This window comes from Rhopalosiphum maidis, chromosome 4 (genome assembly GCF_003676215.2).
Source record: "Rhopalosiphum maidis isolate BTI-1 chromosome 4, ASM367621v3, whole genome shotgun sequence".
Lineage (NCBI taxonomy): Eukaryota > Metazoa > Arthropoda > Insecta > Hemiptera > Aphididae > Rhopalosiphum > Rhopalosiphum maidis.
This window is the reverse complement of record NC_040880.1, coordinates 18,465,509-18,489,030: the sequence shown is the minus strand read 5'-3', so window position 1 is coordinate 18,489,030 and position 23,522 is coordinate 18,465,509. Positions and strand designations below refer to the sequence as shown.

The 23,522-nt window shown below is 25.9% G+C and overlaps 2 protein-coding genes across 2 annotated transcripts in view; one reads left to right on the top strand and one right to left on the bottom strand.

Annotated features, from left to right (window-relative positions):
- LOC113557182 (lipase member H-like) overlaps positions 1 to 7,530 on the bottom strand; it is a 39,136-nt gene extending 31,606 nt beyond the window's left edge. The window contains exons 1-4 of the mRNA XM_026962546.1: positions 7,388 to 7,530; positions 7,215 to 7,287; positions 6,746 to 6,861; positions 4,928 to 5,179 (exon numbers count right to left, since the gene is read on the bottom strand). Of these exons, the coding sequence (XP_026818347.1) occupies positions 4,928 to 5,179; positions 6,746 to 6,861; positions 7,215 to 7,287; positions 7,388 to 7,436 (490 nt within the window). The 5' untranslated portion in view covers positions 7,437 to 7,530. The remainder of the gene's footprint in view (positions 1 to 4,927; positions 5,180 to 6,745; positions 6,862 to 7,214; positions 7,288 to 7,387) is intronic.
- Positions 1 to 23,522, top strand: part of LOC113557188 (ras-related protein Rap-1b) — a 156,233-nt gene that overhangs the window by 117,864 nt on the left and 14,847 nt on the right. Inside the window, exons 3-4 of the mRNA XM_026962558.1 lie at positions 14,433 to 14,665; positions 22,810 to 23,087. Coding sequence (XP_026818359.1) covers positions 14,498 to 14,665; positions 22,810 to 23,087 — 446 coding nt within the window. The 5' untranslated portion in view covers positions 14,433 to 14,497. The remainder of the gene's footprint in view (positions 1 to 14,432; positions 14,666 to 22,809; positions 23,088 to 23,522) is intronic.

Below are 23,522 nucleotides of genomic sequence, written 5' to 3'. Positions count from 1 at the left end.
TGTGAACTAAAGTATTCAAGCCAAGCCGGTGCATAACTAGTGAATAACTGTGTAACAGTGAGTGACCAATTTTTAATACTGTACAGCAAAGAAGAAACTTACGTTGAACATATTCAGCTTAATTCCTACTACAAAAAGTATCAGGATCTCTCATAAGGGTAAAGAACAATTAATGTAATATTGTAAATCATTTATCATCGAGAAAATTTAAAATTTTAAACTTAAAACGATTAAAAAGTATTTTGATTAAAAATTTCTTGTATTTCTCAAGATATTATCTGGTTATAGATAAAATAATCACTTATTTGTATGTGTATATATAATAAATCTTACAAAGGCATATTAAGATTTTATCTGAGTCAGTAATTTGAATTCATTACAAATTCTTCTAATACAATCTAAGTTCTTAATATTTTTTAACACATTTTATCTAAATGAACATGGTAGTGTTACTCACGATCAAATACAATACTACCTTTTAATTCAGTGGTTGTTTTTAAAAAATTTATATTTTTTTTTATATATAATGTAGTATTCTGCAGGTACTGTAAAAATTAAAAATAATGCTATGCCAATATATGGCATAAAAAAAAAATACAAAAATATAAAAATATTGGATATTTTGCTAGCAATTTATGTATATTTATCGTGATATTATACTTAGAACTACATTTTTGTACACTTCAAACTAACGTATTAATTTCAAAAACCTAAAATTTTAATCACAAAATTAGTGTACCTAATAATCGTTTAAATACATCACCTTCAGGGTAACATCCAGTGTATAATTATATAGATTTTTATACAGTGCCCAATGAGGATTTATCCATTGCAACATCTTTTTTTTTAAACACTCACAGGGACAAGGACTATAATTGCTATAAGTATTTCATATTTTAATTTAATCTGATTTGTTAGTAAAAAAGTTTAAAGAAAATAATTTTTTTTTAATTATTTTCAAAAAAATCGAAGATAGCAATTTTGTAGTTTATTTTTCTCAACATTTTATTTTCATTATCTTCGTGATTTTTAATATTTTATTTAGTTTTAAGAATATTTTTCTAGTATTATATGGGTACGAGGACCACATATTTGATTGTAATAAGTTCACAGCTGTTTTCGAAATTAGAAAAATTATTAAAAAAATCATATGATTAATGAAAATAAAATGTTTAAAAATCAAAATTTTCAAAAAAATAAACTACAAAATGGCTATCATTGATTTTTTTTTTTAAATTAATAATTAAATAAAAAATGTTTCTTCTAACTTTTTATCAAAAAATTAGATTAAATTAAAATATGAAATACTTATAGTCCTTATCCCGGTAAACATTTAAAAAAAAATACAATCATGATATCTATACTATTTCAGGAGATATCACAATGAGTAAATCTTCAAGGGACCTCTGTATACCTAATTTAATATAATAATAGTGGAGGATAATATACAGTACCTAACAGATACTTTTAAATGTTGTATGCACACGTATTACTACCGATTGTCGACGGCAGTAGCATTGACGCTTTCCGCAGACTATTTATTTGAAGTCTCAATGTGATTTGAAGCGTATATTCCGCCTTAGTCTGAACGCTCTGGCACCCTCTGGTTGACTCGTTCGAAACGGGATTTTTTTCTCTTTTATTTTATTCGCCCTTTACGTTGTTTGATTTGAGAGGTCGCAATTTTCATCGATGCTTGCCAGCGGCAGTGAAACAAGCAACAAAGTCCTCCCTGGTATCTATCTTATATGCGTTACATTATATATATACACGCATACAAACAAGTGATTATTTTATCTTTAACCAGACAATACCTTTAGAAATACGAGGAATTTTTAATTTATTTCTTAATCGTATCAAATTTTACCGTGATAAATGGTTTGCAATATATTTGTTCTTGGTATTTAGAAATGCCTTGTATTTTATTATATGATCACACAGAATATTGACATAAATTTGGTACACTTCAACTAAATTATGTACAATGCTCGGTTTATAGCGACAATAGTAGTTGGAGTCGCTGTATTCTAGTACCTGTACTATAATGTAGCAATAATTGTATTAGGGATGATGGTAATAGTAAAAGTTTAAGTCATACCAACTTTAGATTAATAGAGACAATAGCGCATCGTGTAATTAAATCGTCTTCTGATGTCGTCGCTGAATGACCTTCGAAACGACATTTCGTAAAATACAACGGTGGCGTGCCCTCCGCTAGTTTCACCTTAATTTATACTGGTTGAGAATCAAAGGAATACCAATATGTGTGTGAGTATGTGTCCTAACTAGAACTCGTCGAAATGTCATCATTATTTACCTATCGAATATCTTATTGCCTATTTCTATACTACACAAATTGTAGATTAGGTATATACATTGTCTATGCGCGAATATGACGTGTATAGAGTTTATAGTATATGCATAGTGAACAGTGACACCGAACTCATATGTCATGTAAAGCAATCGCTTCACTTCTTAAACGGGTTTATCATATAAATTGAGTGAGTGGTCGGGACACAATTTTAGATTTCGTTTCACAAAAAGAGGTCTGAGTTCGGCGTCACTGCAGATAGCGAGTAATTAATGTATTGTAATACAAAATATAAATACTTTTCTACCATTTGAACTACCTACTCTACATTAATATTAAGTTTATTCGTAATATTGTTTAAAACTACGAAATTTAATATTTATTTTGGTTTATTACCTTTATTTTAAAGTTATTTTAATATTAAACTAATTTTGTTTTCTAAACATTAATATTTTTTTGAAATTTACATCAAATAATAAAATAACATTAAACCTGTACGTTTAATAATTACCTCAGCGTCTAAAGTTTGGATTAAAAAAGTGAAATTGTATCCATATGATAAAGTTTTGATATTCAATTTGTAATAATATTAACTTCAAAACTAACACAAATTGTTAAAAACATAAAAAAAAATACAATAAATCAAAAAATTATATTATTCATCTATTGAGCAAAGAAATATTTAAAATTCGAGTTTTGTGATTTTTGTATGAACTCATAATCAAATATATGAATATCTTCAGTCAACTATTAATAATAAAATATTATTTATTAAAATAATTATAAGAATTATCTTTTTAAATGAATTATTTAATTAAAAAATTGGTAGAAATTGTATTGTTAAAAAAATGTTCTTTATTATAGACCTTACACAGAAGTATAAGGTATTATCATACCTTAGTATAAGATTTATGCGTCCAACGTGTATAATCAGTAGACAGTATACCATGTATATCAGGTATAGGGATGTCCTATCTATTTATATATATATATATATATATTATCACCTATGTTTTTATTGTCTTCTTGAAATGGACAATAATTTATAAGTATAACTACTTACTTTGTACATATTATGAAATAACGAAAATATATTATATATATATATATAATTTCAAGTAATATAATAAAAATAAAGCAATAAATATTAATTTTCAATAATCTTCGTCACCTGGTAAGTGCAAAAAATTAATTACCTGTCCATTTCACTAAATTAACAACAACAAAAAACAACGCTTTATAAACGTGATGTTTGTAATGCAGATATATTTCATGGAGTAAGATCACTCTGAGAGCTATATGCCTATATGCCAATATTACCAAGTGGGTGTGGCATAGTTGTATATTCACACAGATAATAAAAATAATTTTAAATCAAATCAGCAGGTAGAGACTAACAAAACGTATATTAAAATGCTTGAATAAAAACAATTAATGTTTATCACTACCTGACGATATTATATATACTATTATAATGTAATAATATCATATGATATTATTATTATAAAATATTACATAAAAAAAATTTTGTTTTTAAATCTTTACAGAATTATATATTATATTATTGAACTGACTTATAATTAAATTCTATTGTCGTAGAGATGTAATATTATTATTGTAATTTTCGAATACCAAACAAACAACAATAATAATTTTGTGTGAGTTATAGTATATAATGTGTACATAAGGCTTTAAATGACGTGTACTAATAATGAGTAATATACCTAAAACTATTGTCATATACTCATAAATATCAAATATGTATTTATATTTATAAACATTATGTTAGTACAATTTAGTTCAACACATTTTATAATACTGTCGTTGACCATAATAAATACTGAAAGAAATATTTTCATTGCATCAATAATATCTTTTTGTTTATATTAAAAATTTCTTCATTATTTGTTTAATCTAAAATAACGAAAATATTAAAACTTTAAATAGATGTTAGATTTAGGTTTATGTACTAATAAGAAAAACTATTCTATTTGTAATATCTATAGCTCGTATAACTATGATTCCGTAATAGGTACTCAAATAAATCGATGTAATATTGTTCTAAAATTAATACCTAATATTACTTAGGTATATTTTAAGGCTATTAGTAAATTTTAAATTACTGTTTAAAAAATATATTTATTTATTTCGTTAATAATACAGTAATATTATTAAATACGTGTATTACTTTACTTATACGCTCTTATAAAATTAATGTATGCTATAACATTTTATTGTATATGTTATTATGTATTACAGACATTTATATGTTTAATATTGCGATTAAAACAATTATTAAAATTTGAGTGAATAATTTTACAATGTTAAAAAATCAGTGCAATAAATGCCAACTGTTTATAAACTTTATTGTTTTGATTAGTATTAATTTTTAAATTATGAGTTATCAAACTTTTAGAGTACGTTTCAAATCTAAATATATTTTTATTTTTATTTTTATTTAAAATGTGTTTAGTAAATTAGTCCTGGCATTAAATATAAATATTTAAGAAAATACATAATATTCCTACCGTAAAGTGTCTAAATAACATACCACATACATGCCATATTAGTTATAGCTTGTACAATCGTAACCAAATTTAAAAATAGCGTACGCACCTATAACTCTGTTGATTGACCCGTTCAATCTGTGGCCCACGTAACCAATCAAATGAGCACCTAAACTATGGCCGATCATTGTGACGTTGTCAAAGCTCTGGACGATACCACGGTCACGCAAACCGTTCAACCAGTCGACCAGATGGGTAGCAACTGTGGGTAATCGAAGAACCACATCCGTGTAATCCATTTTCTGGGTCCACTTTGACCAATTGACTAGAACCACATTGGAGTCTGTCCACTGCACCAGCGCTATAATGAGTCAATGTTTAATTTTGTTGCATGTTTGTTTTTGACGATTTTACGATAAAAAATATCACTACACCCATTAAACAAATATGATAGATACCTAGTACTATACATTATAATATTATAGCCCTGAAGTAAATATAGATAAAATAACAGAAAAATTCAGCTAATAACTGAAGATTACATGACAAAAAATACATATTATAATGATTCAAATTATAAAATCTGATATTAATAATAATTCCTACTAACCATAGAATTTTAATCAATTGAAATTTTGATACAAGTAAATTTAAGAAATCGTTAAAAAGTCATGACTCATAAGTATTTTATATATTATGGAATTTGTTATGCTAGTTGATAACAAGCCACATATTGTTTTTAAAGAGAAAACCTTAAATATTATAAAATCTCAATCTACATGTATATTTGTACATTTTATGTTAATTAATTTAAAAATTGTGTTTGATTATGTTAAACACTTCACCGTACAAATTGTGATTTCATTTTATTTACATTATTTGAATATCATACTATTTAGTTATAATAGGTTTTAAACATAACTTCAACGAACAAATATTTATGCTAAAAATATTATAATAACACATTAATAAATAATAATTTAAACCATTATTCATTAAACGTATTTATTGTTCATTAATATAACTATTAACATTTATTTTTCTGAAATTTAAATGTGTAATAAATTTTTTTGAAACAAAGTATTTATGTAATATTGTGTATGACGCGTAAAATTAACAAAACACATAGTTTTCAGTATTAATAAAACAAACAATTTAAACGAAAACTTCTTAAAAATACCGAACATATAAGAAACAATGTAACATAAAATAGCTACATGTTTTATTATACAAAACGGATTGTGTGAATCGACCGAATCTTTAAATTTTCGCATTTTACAAGTGTACATGTTTATATTGCTCTTTGTGCGTTTGATTATAAATAGCTATAATATTTTAAACGTTAATGTTGAGCTTAAACAATAATCCTATAGAATATTGTATTTCAAGTAGGTATATTCAACATAATATGTGCATATATTGTATGATTAAGTGGACTGAGTACTGGAAATGTCGATAAGTATTCACTATGAATTATGATACGTTTCTATAATACTTAATCACTAAGAGGGCAGTATACTATTATTAAAGCACCATTATAGTTATATAAATAATATGCACTCGTGACTAATAATTCAATCGATTATAATAATATTATATAGCTAAAGAAGTTGAATTTACGTTAACGTTTTTCCAATCTATACATTAGTAAATCTATTGTATCATCAAATGTTTAAATTTGTTTTAAAATAAATAAATAAATAATCGGAAACATAATACACAATAATGTTTTTTTGTTGATTTTGGCAAATGATATTCAACGAAAATGTGTTTAAATATTAAACTATATAGAAGAATTAGTTAAGAACCGTTAAAGTTTTATGTTATACAAAAACATTAATAGTTCTCCTAATACTGATGTATATTATTGTGATAATATTTGTTTAAAGATCGAAATTATAAATTTAAAAGTAAAAAATTGATTTACTTTTTCCCAAATCTGCTACAACGCCAGTCCATGGACTTGATCTAAATCCGTGAATTAATACAATCAATGTTTTGTTGTCTGAAATCGTTATGTTACTTTCATCCATCAAGTGATAGCTATAGCAAAATATACAACACAACAGACATATTATTGAATATAAGCCATACACAATAACAATAATAATAATAAAATATAGTTTATATATAATCGCTGTTTCTCGAAATTGCAAGCAAAATACTACCTAGTTTTTAAATTGTTCTAATTCTACCAGTAAACGTATAAATTATCATAACGCAGAATATCGTATCGCTGTTGTATTTGAATATAACATTATAATTTAACACCATGAAAACATAATTTAAATGAATTATTGAATTCGAATACTTAAGCTACAGATTACAGTCATGACGGACAACACATATCTAAATTCCCAATCGATTTCGTATATATTGCCGTGAGTTTACATTACTTGTCATCGAAAAAATAATATTGAACTTCGGGGACGTCGATAATGGTGTTAGACGCAACGATAGTTAACCGGTCTGAAAATAATACACAGACCATATTATAATAATATAAGATAGATTTGCTCGCATGTCGAAAGGATCGAGTATTATACAAACAAAAAAAAAATATAATCACAGAATAAAAACTGGAGCGCGATCAAACCGCAAATGGACAGCTGATTCATCGTTAAAGCGCGCCAGTAATGAATATTATAATGAAGTAATATTATAACGGACGATGCTGTTTTCGAATATATTCCGTTTTATGCACGCGATGTAAAAAACCGTGGAAATGTCACTGTTTCCTATATAATACTCGTAGGTACCGTACACTATACACCCATGGTCATCGTTCGTAAAATACTAACAAATTATAATAATTGTTACGATTGTACCGGCGATAAACGATGTTGCGCCATAATAATATTTAATATACCTACATTGTGTATACAATATGTAAGTGCTTTGTAGGTATATAATATGATTATTATGGTTTATTACGATATTTGAATACGCCGCCGTAAAAATATAATTATTGTTGTTTTATTATATATTTTAATTTTTTTTTTTTTTCATTATTCACTTTATATACATACACTACTGATCCCGACGGGAAATTGTTTTCCTCCGCGCAAAAAGGTCGAATCGGTAGGAAACAAATGGCATACAAACTTACCGTGGCGTGAAATATATTTTTGCCGAGAATTCATAAATATTAATTCAAACCAAAAAAAAAAAAATACAACCTATTTCGTTTTATTTTATACTTATTGTGTATCAAATTAAAATTATAGATGTACACTATTAGCTATAATAATTAAGAACTTATATTTGTAGTTATGTAAGCGCTGTATACTGAATAGATTACTGTGTCTCTCAAATTATTCACGAATAATATATCTTCAAAATTGCTTAACATCAAACACAGAAAAGCTAGTATTTATAAATCAAAAACCAATGAAGTTATCAAAAAAAATATTATACTAATAAAATATTTATTTTCGTTTTAAGTAGTACAGTGGGCCAATTTATGATACAAAATTATAGGTATCATATTATTTCACTCGAAACGTCTCCATATATTTGTAAAATATGAATGTATTTAATATTTCAATAAATAATATATTCAATATACATACAGAGAGAGAGAGACCGAGAAAAAATAGTATGTAGTTGTACAGCAGATATTAAAATTAAAATGTAATCAAACACAGTTAAATTCGAAATAATTCAATCTGTTTGTTTAAACTTTTCAACACTACAATCAATTCGTTTTTATATGATTGACATACCTACTATGTTATCAAATCCATTCGATATTACAAATACCGCATAAAACCGTACTTTGTAGATGACCTTAATAACCATTTAAATACTATACACATAGATAAACATTTTTATTTACAAAACGTGAGATACTTTAAAGCTTTCCTCATTCATGTTTTTTGCTCATATATACACATCTAATTTAATTTGTATTTATCATCATTCAAACAATATTTTAATATTTACATTTGAAAAATTCTTCATAAAATAATAATTATCACCCATAATATATACATAATACATATGTATTCAAATTGTCTGTAAGATACATTATTGCTGTTTCCTACAGTGTCATAATAATAATCGAAATTAAATGTCTTATTTTTAGTTTAAAAATAAAGTATTCGAATAAAAATAAATTTAAATGTAGAATACGATTAAGCTCATAAATTGTCTCATCCAAAATATTAATAATATTTATGCTCGGCTGATTTCCATACCATAGCTATTATTTTTTTAAAGCAGTGCTTCTCAACCTCTTTTCTTCCAAGCCCTTTTGGGGCTCGCGCTCTTTCTATAAATTGAAATTATTTAGTATATATAATATATATTTAAATAAATACAAGTTGTATTTTTTAATAACAGCTTGCACCTTCCCATCAATATGTACACGTCTCTCTAGTAGAAAACACTGTCTCTTAAAGCATTGTTTACAGATACCTAGTATGGATCAGTGGCGTATTTAAGATTATGGATACTGTTAAAAATAAGTATGATGTAAGATAGCTTGTGAATTATTTTGAAAAAGTGTATTTAAACAACATGATAATTAATTTCATAAATCGTTAGGCTTTCAGTCGCCACTCGATAAATTAATTTGACATTTCTATGTCTAATCAACAATATTTTAAAAACTAAACCTCATCATACATTTTTGTATTAAATCATCCTAGCCAGTACCATCATCAACTGTACGCCGTTGTACCACGTTGAATTCCAATTTCAGGACCTGTGATATCACTAATTTTCGAGTCCCGATTTATATACTAAGTTTGTTTTGTCTCAATATGATAACGTTTTTTGGTTATTACTATAAAAATAATTACCAACAATATTGTAGTAGTGTGATTATAATTGATAGCCACGTTGACAGTGCGTTCGGTCACGCACAGAATAAAATATGTCATTCAATTCTTAATATTATATACAATTTTGGGTAAGGCACGATAAGAATACACGACAACATTGATTCCGCATCGTGATTCCCGATTCTCCGATGATACGCTGAAAAACGTAAATCCCGCCAGTAGAAAGCCTCGACCATTCCTAGGTTAGGTTATAATATTATAAGTTAGGGTATATTCATGTCTACTTATTGTCGTGCCTGTTTATTATTATGTTTCAATTGTGTGGTGCCAACTTTCCAACAAAACCCGCGAAAAGGTCAATGTTATACTTTAATTCAATCTTCACTAAAACATTCAATGATCAAACTTACCTTTCATACCATCTTTGTCAACGTCACTTGCAAATTCGATGTCGTTGGATATATTATTATGTATAATTAGTGCAAGTCATCTGGGACCCGTCACACGTCTGTTCAATCAATTTCAAAGATACTACGAGATTACACTTATTTTCACCTTAGACACAGAAATCTTGTTTGATTCAGTATATGACTATAAATGAGTGTACTGTAACTCCCATTTATTTAGATTCACACGCAATCTTTCTTAAAAAAACAGTAATTAAATCATCTAATTACAACCCAGGTTTATATCTTTTTGAAAAACCTAACTGGTTAACCGAAAATTGGGTAAATCACTGCATAAGATATCTACATAATGTACCATTTTTATGATTTTGGTTAACGTCATCATTGTGGTTTAAACATTTAATTAATAAAAAAAATATTATCTTTTCTAACTAATTGAAATCAGCACTATTTCTCTTTCATATCGTCTCTAGCTAAATGTACCATTAATCATACATAGCTGTTAGTTTATTATTATTCGTTTTTTATTTTTAGTAAATCGTTACTCAGTATGACATGGTCACATATTATATTTTTGGACATGTCTAATTGTTCACACAATAATAAAATATTGATCATTTAGACTAAAAGTAACGTGCTCAAAAAATTGTCGTGTCATTGTCCATGTGGTATTTATCTAATCGCTATTATAATGATTTCCACGCATACCTTAATAAAAAGTAATATATACATTTCTCTTAATCAGTTTTACCTGGAAAGAAATCAAGCCATGATATTTTTTTTCATATTTATATAATTAATTGTATGTCAATTGTCTTATAAATATTTTGATCCCAAACCCATACTCGTAATTACATAAATTAATAGCCTTATAATTAAATGGTAATATATATTTATAGCTAAATTTTAAATCATAAAAAATTAATTATTGTAATAATAAAAACCGTACACTATAAATACCTAATAATAACTTAGATTAAAATTGCCAACCCAACATAATAGATGTAATTTATTTTAAACAATAATTAAAATTATGTTTTTTTTTTGTACTTGTAACAATCAAAAATACACAAATTAAAAAAAAAAGTTATTCTTTAATAATTCAATTACATTTGGTAAAGAAAACTAAGGATTTAAAATTTTTATAAATTATTCGAATTAATACTGATAAGATTTTTAATGTTTAAAAATACAAATACAAAGTAAATCAATTTATAAAAAAAACAAATAAGAATAAACGAATTATAAAAATGCGCTTTGGTAATTAAAATAAATATTTAATTCCACTAATGAAAGTATTCACATTCAATACATTAAAAAAAATTAAGTACGAAATTATATTTAGGATATTTGGACCACGTGAAAGATCTCATTTAAGAGATGGTTACAGTAATTTTTCTTTTTCTTTTTTTCTGAAAAACCCTATTATCAATGTTCTTCACAGATTAGATCGGTGCTTTTCTTCTCATTTCTTCTTAGAATGATGGCCAGACCTTTTTTTATGCTCTGAACGTGACGTTTTGAGAAAAATATAATTTTATTATTATTAATTTACAGGAGTGCTGTCAGACGTGTGTTAATTAAGCGTTAGGTTTGAGGTAGGCCATTTATTATTAAATAAAAGGCATTTTGTAGAACAAAAAATAAAAAATGTTTCTTTTTTTAAATATCAACATAAACTCGAAAATATATACATATAAATATTTTAAATATATGACTTTAATATATCACTGTAAAATAAGGTCAAGACAATTTTAATTTCCTATTTTGGAGTGCAGTTTAATATGCAAGGGTTCGGTAACTATTTAATTTTTAAATTCACGATTTACATTATTATTATCTTTTATTTTAATAAATTATTAAGCTCATTTATAATATTTAGTCCAAGAAAAATCTGTGCTCAATGTATTTTACAAGCGTTTTTATATTGGATTTTAAATTCATTAGAATTCGCTAATAAATAATAAATTAAATATCCTAACTCACCCGAGAAATTCTTGTCGTAGATGATGGCGTCAAGAATTATTAAAATAATAGCTTGATCAAAGTGTCTCTCTAATAAATGGTAGGTAGTTTTATAATAGTGTTTTTTTTTATATCTATATACACTAATTTAAAATTTTTTTTTCTTTCTTTTTTATAACTCAAAATAAAAATAAATTGAATTTAAATGGAAAAAAGTAATAAAACATTTTTTTTTTAATATTGTTATTAACTTTATCTAATTAGTATGTTAATATATTGTGTAATAAAAAAAATATTTTTACTACCTATTGATAAATCCAATGGTTATAATATGTCATTGTTATATAAATATTTTAATGAACGAAACTATTAATTAAATATAATTATTATGCTATAAAAATTTATAATGTTTCATTATTTCGAAAAGTAAAACCATCCCAATTACTTCAACGATATAGTCATTTCAGGGCAAATCTTCTCGCTTTACATGCTTCAATTGTCTAGACTTTGTAGTATTTACTTTACAATTTTAAACAACTTATGTTCAAAAATAAAATGAAATTTTATTTAAGAATTGAAAAAAAACATATTTTTAATTCAATGTTTAAACGTTAATCAAAATATAATAATATATAATTATTATTACGTTTTATTTTTATGTAATTCAACATGATTTAATTCATAGTTTTAGTTTAAAAAGTTTCAAATGATTCTTATCGAAATCGCATGGTAAATATTAAAACTTGAATTGATAAATAATGGAGACTTCAAATTCCATTCCTCGAATTTTTTTTTCGGGGACATTATTGTTCGATACGGATAAATTAAACCTAACCTTGTGACGACTTATCGTGATAAAAGCTTCAATGTAATACACAGTACATACTATATTATATTACATGCATAGAAAGCCATTTCTCCTATTTTTTTGACTTCATTTCGAACCTTAATGATTAATTAGACCTAGTGTGATTTGCTAAACATATTGTGATATGAATGATAAAAAAAAAAAAAATATTTCTAGTACTTTAAGGTTCTAATTCCATTTGAAACATTTTTATCTTCTTTGGGCTATCTCATATGGCTACAGAACAATAATTATTGAAATAACCAATAAAACAAATTAGTATTGTATACTTAAATGTGAACCATGTTCTTATTACATTTATGATTATTTTTATTTATATTTTACAATTCGTGTTTAAAATTTACTGATTATATTTTAAGATTAAAACTAAAAATGTATTTTTTACAAATAAATAATACATATTTAGCCATATTTAATGTTTCTATTTTTATATCATAATGATTATTTAGTGTTTAATTTCCCACTGATTTTAAATGGTTTAGGTGTATTATACACGTATGTACATTATTAATGTGTATGATAATTATATTTTAAACATTTCATCAAAATAAAAATATTTTGCAAAACATTCTATTACAAAAGAATTTACGATTTTCAAAAAAATAATGAAAGAGATAATAATAATATTTTATGTACTGAAAACGAATATTTAATACACTAAAATATTTATATCTTATATTTATTATTGTTAACATTTTAAAATAAAAAAGGTAGTCAAGTGGGAACCGCTCTGCTATACATTTAAGTGTCGAGTGGTTCACTATTATGGGTGTATTAAATTTAAATTCAATGATATATCATTGTATACGAAAAACTATTCTGAGCGGAAATGTCTGTCAGCCTATATCATTAAGTATATTCATGATATTTTGTTTTTTTTTTATGTAACTAAAATATATAATACATAATATATATAAATATATATATTTTTACTATATTATGATATTATTGTTATTAACTCTTGAGTCAATTACCACCTTACCATAAAACAGTGTAAATAAATTCATGGTAATATCTTAAAAAAAAACTAGATATTTTTAAAATTTCATTTCTTACAGTTAATAATAAACGAAAGTCATAGGATAACCATGGTTACAGAACAATTAATTTAGTAAAAATATTAGATTTGCGTAAAAATTCCCGTTTTCCTTAATTTCTTGTTTGTTTTTTTTTTTTCAGATTACAAAAATAGTACTGGGAATTTTTAGTTTTTATCACTCTAAAATACAAAAATGTCCATTTTACTATCCAAAACTACCATAAAATCATGTATATAGACACAAAAAAATATACATCTTTACAAAATCAATACATTCATAGCTCCGCTCAGAATTTAAAATTAATAGAATTAAAATTTGGCCTTTTGAAATTATTTAAAATACTCTAAATATAAATATTATTTATAAAAAAAACGAATGTTTATTTTATTAGCTTTTAGTCAGTGATTATGACAGGAACACATAATTATATACTCGTACACAAATCTTAAAAAAAATAAAATAAAATTCTGATTAGCATAATATTATTGTAACGTGTATTAGTAGTTAAATCCTATTTTTTATTAGATGGTTATTTTTTTTTTTTTAGTTTAGTGCATAATGTCCAGTAGACAATGAAACAGTAGTCCAACTTACGGATCAATACTGTATATCATGGCTGACCCGGAGAGAACTAGATTGGTGGTGCTTGGTGACGCTGGCGTTGGAAAGAGTGCAATTTGTAAACGGTTTTTGTACAACTCGTTTTGCTCCAAGTATAAGACGACGGTAGAGGACCTTTACAGCAAAGAATTCAACGTCGGCACAGCCCAACAGCTCAAAGTAAGTTACAATTTTAGGGTTATTAAAGAACAAATGTTTTATATATTATTGTTACTACAACTTTGGATTTTAAAACACTTGGAAATATTATAAAGATATATAATTGATAAATATAAATTATCATTAAATTATTTTATGAATCATATAATTTATTGATATTATGTAATGATACATTATTAAATACATGTCTTTAGTTTAAGGATAACATTGAACATTTTATGATGAAATCATAAATAATACAATGAAATTTGTTTATTAACATAAAACAAGTGTGCAACATATTGTTTAGATCTTAACCATAAAATATGAGCATTTAATTATCATATTTTGTACACTAACAAATTAATACCTTAATTAGTCGGACAAAAAGTTTATCAATTGACAACAAGGAATAAAAATTAATTTAATCAATAATTAGTAGACATGTACTCGTAAGTATAGGTACTAATAATACTGTAATAGATATATAGATAAAACATTTGATATATTATAGCAACATTATTATATGGATTTAGTATAAATAAATGCAGAATAAGTGCATAACTATAAAACGTGTACATATTTTCTCTAAAATAGATTTATTCATTAAATACGAAGAGTGAAATACTAATACTAATAATCCAATTATAATAAAGCCGCACCTTTGCGTTACTACTGCACATAATATTATTGTTTATATTAATATGTATTTCAGTATAATTAATTTACTAACCGTGGATATTATACACATTAATTTAATGTTACTCTAATGTCAATGTCTTATTGGTTATTCTTATTACTATGGAAATCAATATAAACTTCATTAGAATACCTTTCATCTATAATTATTTTATAAAACGTCACCTTGAGTAATATTCTTAAAGAATATTAAAATACCACTTTATAAATTAATTGAATTCGTTAAAAAGTAATAATATGGGTTGCAGCTCTTATTGTGAGGTTAAAACTTCACCATGTGAACGAATATGAAAACAAAGATAATTTAATTTTAAATACGTCCCGAATATTATTAATATGCTTATACGTCATTAAAGTTTGAATAATATTATATCGTGTGGTGGTGTAGTGTTATTGTTAAACATAATATTAAAAAAATTCTAATACATTTTATTTTATATGCACTGGCGTTTTTACATATTTAATATCTTTTAATATTAAATATTATTTTTTCAAACCGAGTTGTACAAAACGAATACTCAATATTATTCAAATGTAAACATATCAGTACGTAAAATTAATGTAGCAAATTAAGTGATGTACGTTACAATATAACAGGTTATTATTAATAATAATGTTAATAATTATAGAAATATAATATATACGAATCCGGTCAAATACTAAACGCTATTATGATTATCTCCCGTCAGTCACCGTGTACTGTAATCCATATACTTTGTATAATTAATAATAACAACGCGCAGGTACAAATAATATGATCAACAAAAGATCCGTTTGTTCGAAATGAAACTAATATCGTTGTTACCGAATGGAAATTCGAGGCGGTCGAATTACGCCGTCTTTCGCGAGTGCAAGTATTATAATATCGTCGTTGAGTAAGTATGCTGCTGACAGACGCCTTACAGCGGGACCCTTGTTTGACGGTTATTATTATTATTATTATTATTGTTACGTCGACGTACTATATTATATAGTATTGTTTTCAAATCCCCGTGGTCGTTGTAGGTTATATTATACGTAGCGCTGCAACGATCGGGGACATCAAATAAACGTAGTCTTATTTCAAAGACGTGCGACTAAAATCAACCGCCACCGGTCGACGTCACTTCTCTCGTTCCACAGCTACCGAAGGCTACCGCCAACGTTTTCGTCACTTGTCTCCCCTTCTCCTCCCGACATAGCTCCGTCATCGCTGCGTGTAACACACCCTTTTTAATCCACTCACCACTCACATGCATAGGACGACATGCGTTTATTGTTATAAGACGTAGTAGTACGAATAGTATTAGTTGTAGTAGTACTGTGGGCAAAGACGTTACGCCGAAGTGTCTATAGTTCTATAGTAACTATCATACTCAAAATCCGAGAAAAACGGGAAGCGATGGAGCGAATCGTTTATCTGACACTGAGTGCGAAATTAAAGGAGGATCAGCAGAAGCATAGGAACCGAGTGGACATGGAAGATTTGTAAAAATTATAGTAAACGATTGTACATAACTTATTGTTTGTATATTGTAATGTTAATTCGTTATTATGTAACTGTAAATTGAAAATTATTTTTATACGTTAATAAACGATGGAGAACCGTCAGGAAAGCAAAATATAGTCAGTCCACCCCAGGGTCGATGATTCTGGATAAAAAGTAGTAGTAGTAGTAGTAGTAGTAGTAGTAGTAGTAGTAGTAGTAGTAGTAGTAGTAGTAGTAGTAGTAGTAGTAGTAATAAGAGAAGGAGGATTGAAGAGAAGGGAGCTTAAGCCCGACGGCCACAACTTCCACGTTATGTGTCACACAAAGGCCCCTTTGTAAAAGTGAACATATACACAGAATGTAGACGAAGGACGGAACTGTGCAGAAGGGTTAATGATTCGATTGAATAGCATTTGCGGGGTCCAGCGCCGACCAGCCGTATTATATACTGGACTTAACCGCACTATTTCAACGACCATTTTACGCGCAGTGGCTATTATATTACAATAAAAAATATATATACTGAGTAATGATGTCTCAATGGTATTCACCCCGTCACTTGGATATACGCTTTTTTTCTAATTGACGTACTATTTTCAAAATCTACGGGTAATAGAAACCGTATTAAAACGCCCAATTTGGGCAGTTTGTCATAGTTTTAAACACTTGTTGGTTTACTTATAAATTAAAATATAGTCAATTTAAAATGATTTTTTGCTACCTACGGTGAAATACTTCAAAATCCGAGATAGCCAATATTTATTTTATAATGCTAATTTATGTAAATATTTTAAAAGTTGATTTATTAAATTCCATTATATATTCAAATAGTTAAATAAGTTTTAAAGTATAAAATTAGTCAGTAGGAGGGTATTCAAAAAAATTTGTATTATGACCGCAGTGAGATACTCTGTAAATACACTTTTACCAATTAAATAATCCGTTCAAATTCCGATTTTTGGAATTTTTTAATAAGCTAATAAAAGACTATGTTTAAAAATTCTTAAATTATTTATACTATTTAACGAGTATATAACTTATATTTTCAAATAAAAACTTCCTATTTATTTTATATATATAATCAGATAATTTTTTTGAATTTCGATATATTTAAACGAATGGTTTCTGAGCTATTAATTTTTATATACAATTAATCATTATTAGTAATATTAATTAGAATATAAAAATAAATAATAAACATTTAGTCTATAAATAAACTACATACTAGAGAAATTTTTATCAATTTTAAAATGTAAATTAATAAATGAATATATTAATATTGATAATTATTATAGTCTCATATTATAATAGTCTCCATATTTGCTAATCATAGATTATTCTTCTTAATACATACATTTAAATATGTTTTAATAAATTTCAATTTAATTTAGATACACTGAATTTTCAAAACAAAATATCTGCTTGACAAATAACAACAGAAAATGGTAGTTTGAATTTAAAAAAAAATTATTTTAAAAATTTTTTATCGTCAAAATGTAGTATATATATATGTATATGCAAATATCGGCTATAATTCTGTGATTTTTTTTTTAAATTTACTGCACAATTATTCGCGATACTAAATCAACAATTACTATAAAATAGTACTTCAAGTCTTCAATACTGATATCAAATATGTATTATAGTATGATTATTGGTGCTGTAGTGCTGTATACGATTTATTTTAATACATATTATCTAACTACTAGCATGAAATTTGTTTACATATTTTAAAAATTTTTGTTCATCGATAATTTATGCATAAACATATTATATTTTTTTTAATAATCATATTTCTTTAATCATAACACAACGATTTTAATCTAAAATTAAATAAAAGACGGTAATTACTATAATGAATATCAATTATCAACTTCTTAGTTAAATGCATACTTTATGATGTTGTTTTAAATATTATAATAATAATCATCAATATTTGTTATTTTCAATAATATTTATATTTAACATGTGTATACGTAAAACATTTAAAAATGTTATTTACGAATATAACGTAAAATAGGTGAAATAAATCGTAAAGCAACGTCTTTTGTAAATTATATTATAACATTAACGTCCTATTATAATTTCTTAATATTAAACTTACATTTTTGTAAAATTAATATTATTAAATATATTGAATAACTTTTTTTTTATCGTCGAGTTTTCGTGTAAAAAAATATAAATTGTTAATTCTTCTAACAACAAATTACTGATTACAATATTAAAGCTTTTACAATGCACATTAATAATTATATGCAATACTATGTTTTTTATAATATCAGCTTTACTCTTCGTATTTTTTTGTGATGTAAAAAAATACCTAAATATTTAAAGCATGTACTAATGACTTAAATATTATATTTATTATATTATTCAACATTTTTATTGGTATATTTTTAATTTTTAATAACCTTCGTTTTCTTAAAATTAAATAAAAAACCCTGTATATTTATTTTCTTATATTAAAAAAAAAAAAAAACTTATGTATACTATCTGTAAATAACTGTGCACTTAAGGCCAAAATATTTTGCATTATTTTTTTTATAAATTTTCATGTAAACATTAAAACATCCAAACCTACTATTCGACGGAAGTACCTATACAAAACACTGTCAGATCAATATTATGTTATCGTTCTACCTCGTTGTTAGTAGGAAAATTGGATAATCTTTTATCAGATTAAACTATCAAAATATGTGTATCGCCAAATTGGTTAGCAATATTGTAAATTATAATTGGAAAACCGCATCAATTAAAATAAGAAACTCTCGATTAATAAATAGACCTATATAATGTACATATATAGATACCTTTAATTATTTTAAATTAACTCTGACTTATTTACAATTCAATACAAATGACTTCCAACTATTAGTCAAAATATTGATATGTATTCAATATAATTACATACCAAATACACTGAATAACGTTTGAAAAAACATATCTTACCTATACATCTTAAAAGACATTTTCACTTACTATAATAGTATATATATAAAAGCGATGTAAACTTTTATAAGAATAAATATGTTTTAAATTCAGATATTTAATTGTTGATTTTAAGTTACAACATTTTAAATGCAATACAGGATTTTTTTTCTTACAGCTTTTCAGCTATGTTTACTGGTTACATTGCTTCTAACCTATTGTTTGTGGTCAATGTGTTGATGTGGCCGTAACAATAGAGTAACATCAAACATTTTAATAATTAATAGCAATAACCGCCGTAGTGTAGGTAACAATAGTTACACTACAAATCATCTCACGATCGTAAACCACTATACTGTTAATGTATATATACAACAGACATCAAGTTTCCCATTCCATTTCTCTATATAATTGTGCGTATTCTCTATAATGTCAGTACATCATATTATCTCATAATAAATCAATATAATTATTATAACATCTGTTACATAATGCCTATTATTTAATTCTTAAAATTATCCATCACAAGACTCTTAGTGTACTTAAAATATATTTATTAAGTATTTTTGTTTTTTGCGCACCGGTAACAATGATATTATTCTAAGTAAGAAGCGAAACAGACAATTAAACAATTCTGGAAAAGTGTATTCCATAAATATATAATATTCAATCGTCGACATAAAAATATTTTCGCATAGGTACCTGCAAAGGATTTTAATTTAAATTTTTTTGTTTCTACACGCTATGCACGTGCTACAGTTAATGTTTTTGGTATTATATTACGAGTATGAAAAAAAATTTAAGTCTATGTTGAGCAGGTTGATGTTTTACAGTTCGTGTTAAACATATTAAAATTGTCCATATAGTATTGTCTGTACATTTTATTTTTAATTTTTTTTTCACGTTAAACTATTACAAATAACTGTTGAAAAATAGCATTTTAATCCTAAACGTGTATCCTTCATTTCTGCACTGGAAGAATATTTAAATATTTACATTCTAACAGCTATACGTAGTTCTACAAAATTTTCAGCCAAGACCTTATAAAAACTTTAATAAATTTAAACCACGTTTAAATTATATTCTATAAAATATAATTACACTAAGTTATAATAATAATAATGAATGATATATAATATTAGTTGAAATATTATTATTGTGAATAAATTTTATGTTAAATAAAATTATATGATAAGAGCTATTTTGGTATCTCTGATACATAGGCAAAGACGTTATTAGATTTAACGATAAAGGCATAAAGCACATTTCAAACTGAGAATCTTACAATATGTGTAATATTTATATTTCTAAGCACGCATCTGAGATTGTATTAATTTTATAAATAAAACTAATTAAAAATAAAAATAGCATATATATAATGAATATAATTTGTAATAACTACTCGTATTCACTATTCAGGAATTTAATACAATAATAATTTGAATTCAACCATAAAAGCGTTTGACAATAATTGGGTAAGAATATTTAATTGCCTTTTTTCAGGTAGATGGATAAAAAAGAATCAAAATATATGTTGTAGTCTACAAACCACCAAAATAAAATTGGAATCCTTTTTTAGAGCTTAAATGTGAGTCGCGTAACAGAGGACTTACAGAGGACACGGATTTCAACCCCTTGGGTCTCATTTTCTGTACCATAAAGTGTTTATAGAAATATACAGAGTGATTAATTTCTCAAGTATGCTCACAGCATCCCTTAATTATTCATTTATTTGGAAAAAAAAAAGAAGTTTCTATCGACACAAGGTGCTTCTTCAATGGCGTAAAAAAATATAAGTATTTTAAAATATAGTTTTTAAGTATACTTATAAATGATAAAAATCATATGATCAGAAAAATTTGAATAAATGCATAATTAAAGAATACAATGGGGGTAAGAATGAATGGCGAATAAGTAGGTGCAAGTTTGAAATTAACTTACTTTTCAAAAAAAAAAAAAAAATTGAAAACGCATACTTAGATATGTATAGGCACGTACCTGTAGGCATATATGGAGATAAAGACTAGAGCCGATTGCACGTAGCAAAAACAGTATCGTTACATTGAAAATCATATCACGTCTGCGTTCGGGTTTTCTTCACTCGTATACAGTATTTATTGGTCGTTCGTGGACACGATTATCATCTCCAAAAACACAGTCATCTTCAGTGCCTACATAATATATACAGGGTGTCCCGCGAGGATTTACGCATTGCGATATCTCCTGAAATAATGGAGATATCATAATGCTGGTTTTTTAATAAGATTCACAGAAACAAGATCTACAAATATTTCATGTTTTAATTTATTTTTATGTTTTAGTAAAAAAGTTAAAAAATGTATTTTTTTATTTAATTATCTAAAAAAAAATTAAAGATAGCCATTTTGTAGAGTTTTTTTTTTCTGAAAATATTGACGTTTTAATATTTTAATTTCATCAATTTCCTGATTTTTAATATTTTTTCTAGTTTCAAAAAAAACTGCAAATTATTTAATCCGATAAAGCCATAGTGGTATCAAACATGTGGCCCGCGATACAAATGTTATAACCATTTTTTTAAATTTTTTTTTTTATTTTATCTAATTTTAAACAAGCCAGGCCCAATAACAAAGAAGAGCACAAAAACAATCAAAAACATTTATAGAAAAACCATTACTTATTAAACTGTATTTGAATATACTGGTAATTTTTTATTTTTAACCTCTCAGAGTACCAACTAGATCCAATTTTCAACTAGCATTTATCCAAAGTTAAAAATCAAAATATTTTTACTATACAAAAGGTTTGTTTAACAGACATACAAAAAATGAAAACAAAAATAAATCTTCAATATATTATGTAAAATAACATTTTGTAATCAAATCCAAGAGATTAAGGTAATCATCTCCTTCCTTAAATACGTCACTCCATTAACAGTCAAAGTGACTTCATCGTGGTTTACGCTACCAGATTTCTTATTTTTAAACGCACTACAGAAATTGCTAACATCGAAATTAAAAATAGTCGATTATCTTTGCCGACAGTAAATTATATTTTAAGTCATTAACAAGTGATGTTATGTACGTTAAAGGTGGATATCTTGGACACATGCGGCAATCCGCAGTTTCCAGCCATGCGACGGTTAAGCATAGCCAACGCCAACGCGTTCCTGTTCGTCTATTCGATCGACTGCGAACGGTCTTTCGAAACAGTCAAACGAAACTTCGAGGAAGTGCGCGAGCAACGTGAAGACTACCAAATGCTGCCAATTGTAGTGGCCGGCAACAAACTTGACCTGCCAGCCGACCATAGACGCGTTACTGTGGAAGACGCTTCCGAATGGTTATACTGCGAGCTACCGAAAATGAGGCGAGTCTATAAAATAATCATAAATACTTTATTTAGAACTGTGAACGATAATATTATTATTTAAACTGTGATATTATGGGGAAACAAAGTTTTTCAACTGTTAGTAGTCGTCGTCATTTGTTGATATATTACAAAAACAATAATATCGCCATATTACCATAAATTCCAAATACAAAATCTAAAATATTTAAAATAAATCACGATAAAACACACATGATTAATTTTTAAATTATGCATTTAAATTGTTAATCATTTTCGTGTTATGAGGTGATCTATAGCTTATAAGTCTTGGCATTGACAACATTAACTGAATTATCCGACAGTCTTCCGTGATTAAATCCGTTCTGCCCACAAATTCGATTTATAAGCTTGTCTGACGTAAATATTAATTATTATACTTCCAGTCAATTTTTTTCAATAATAGCAATAAAATAC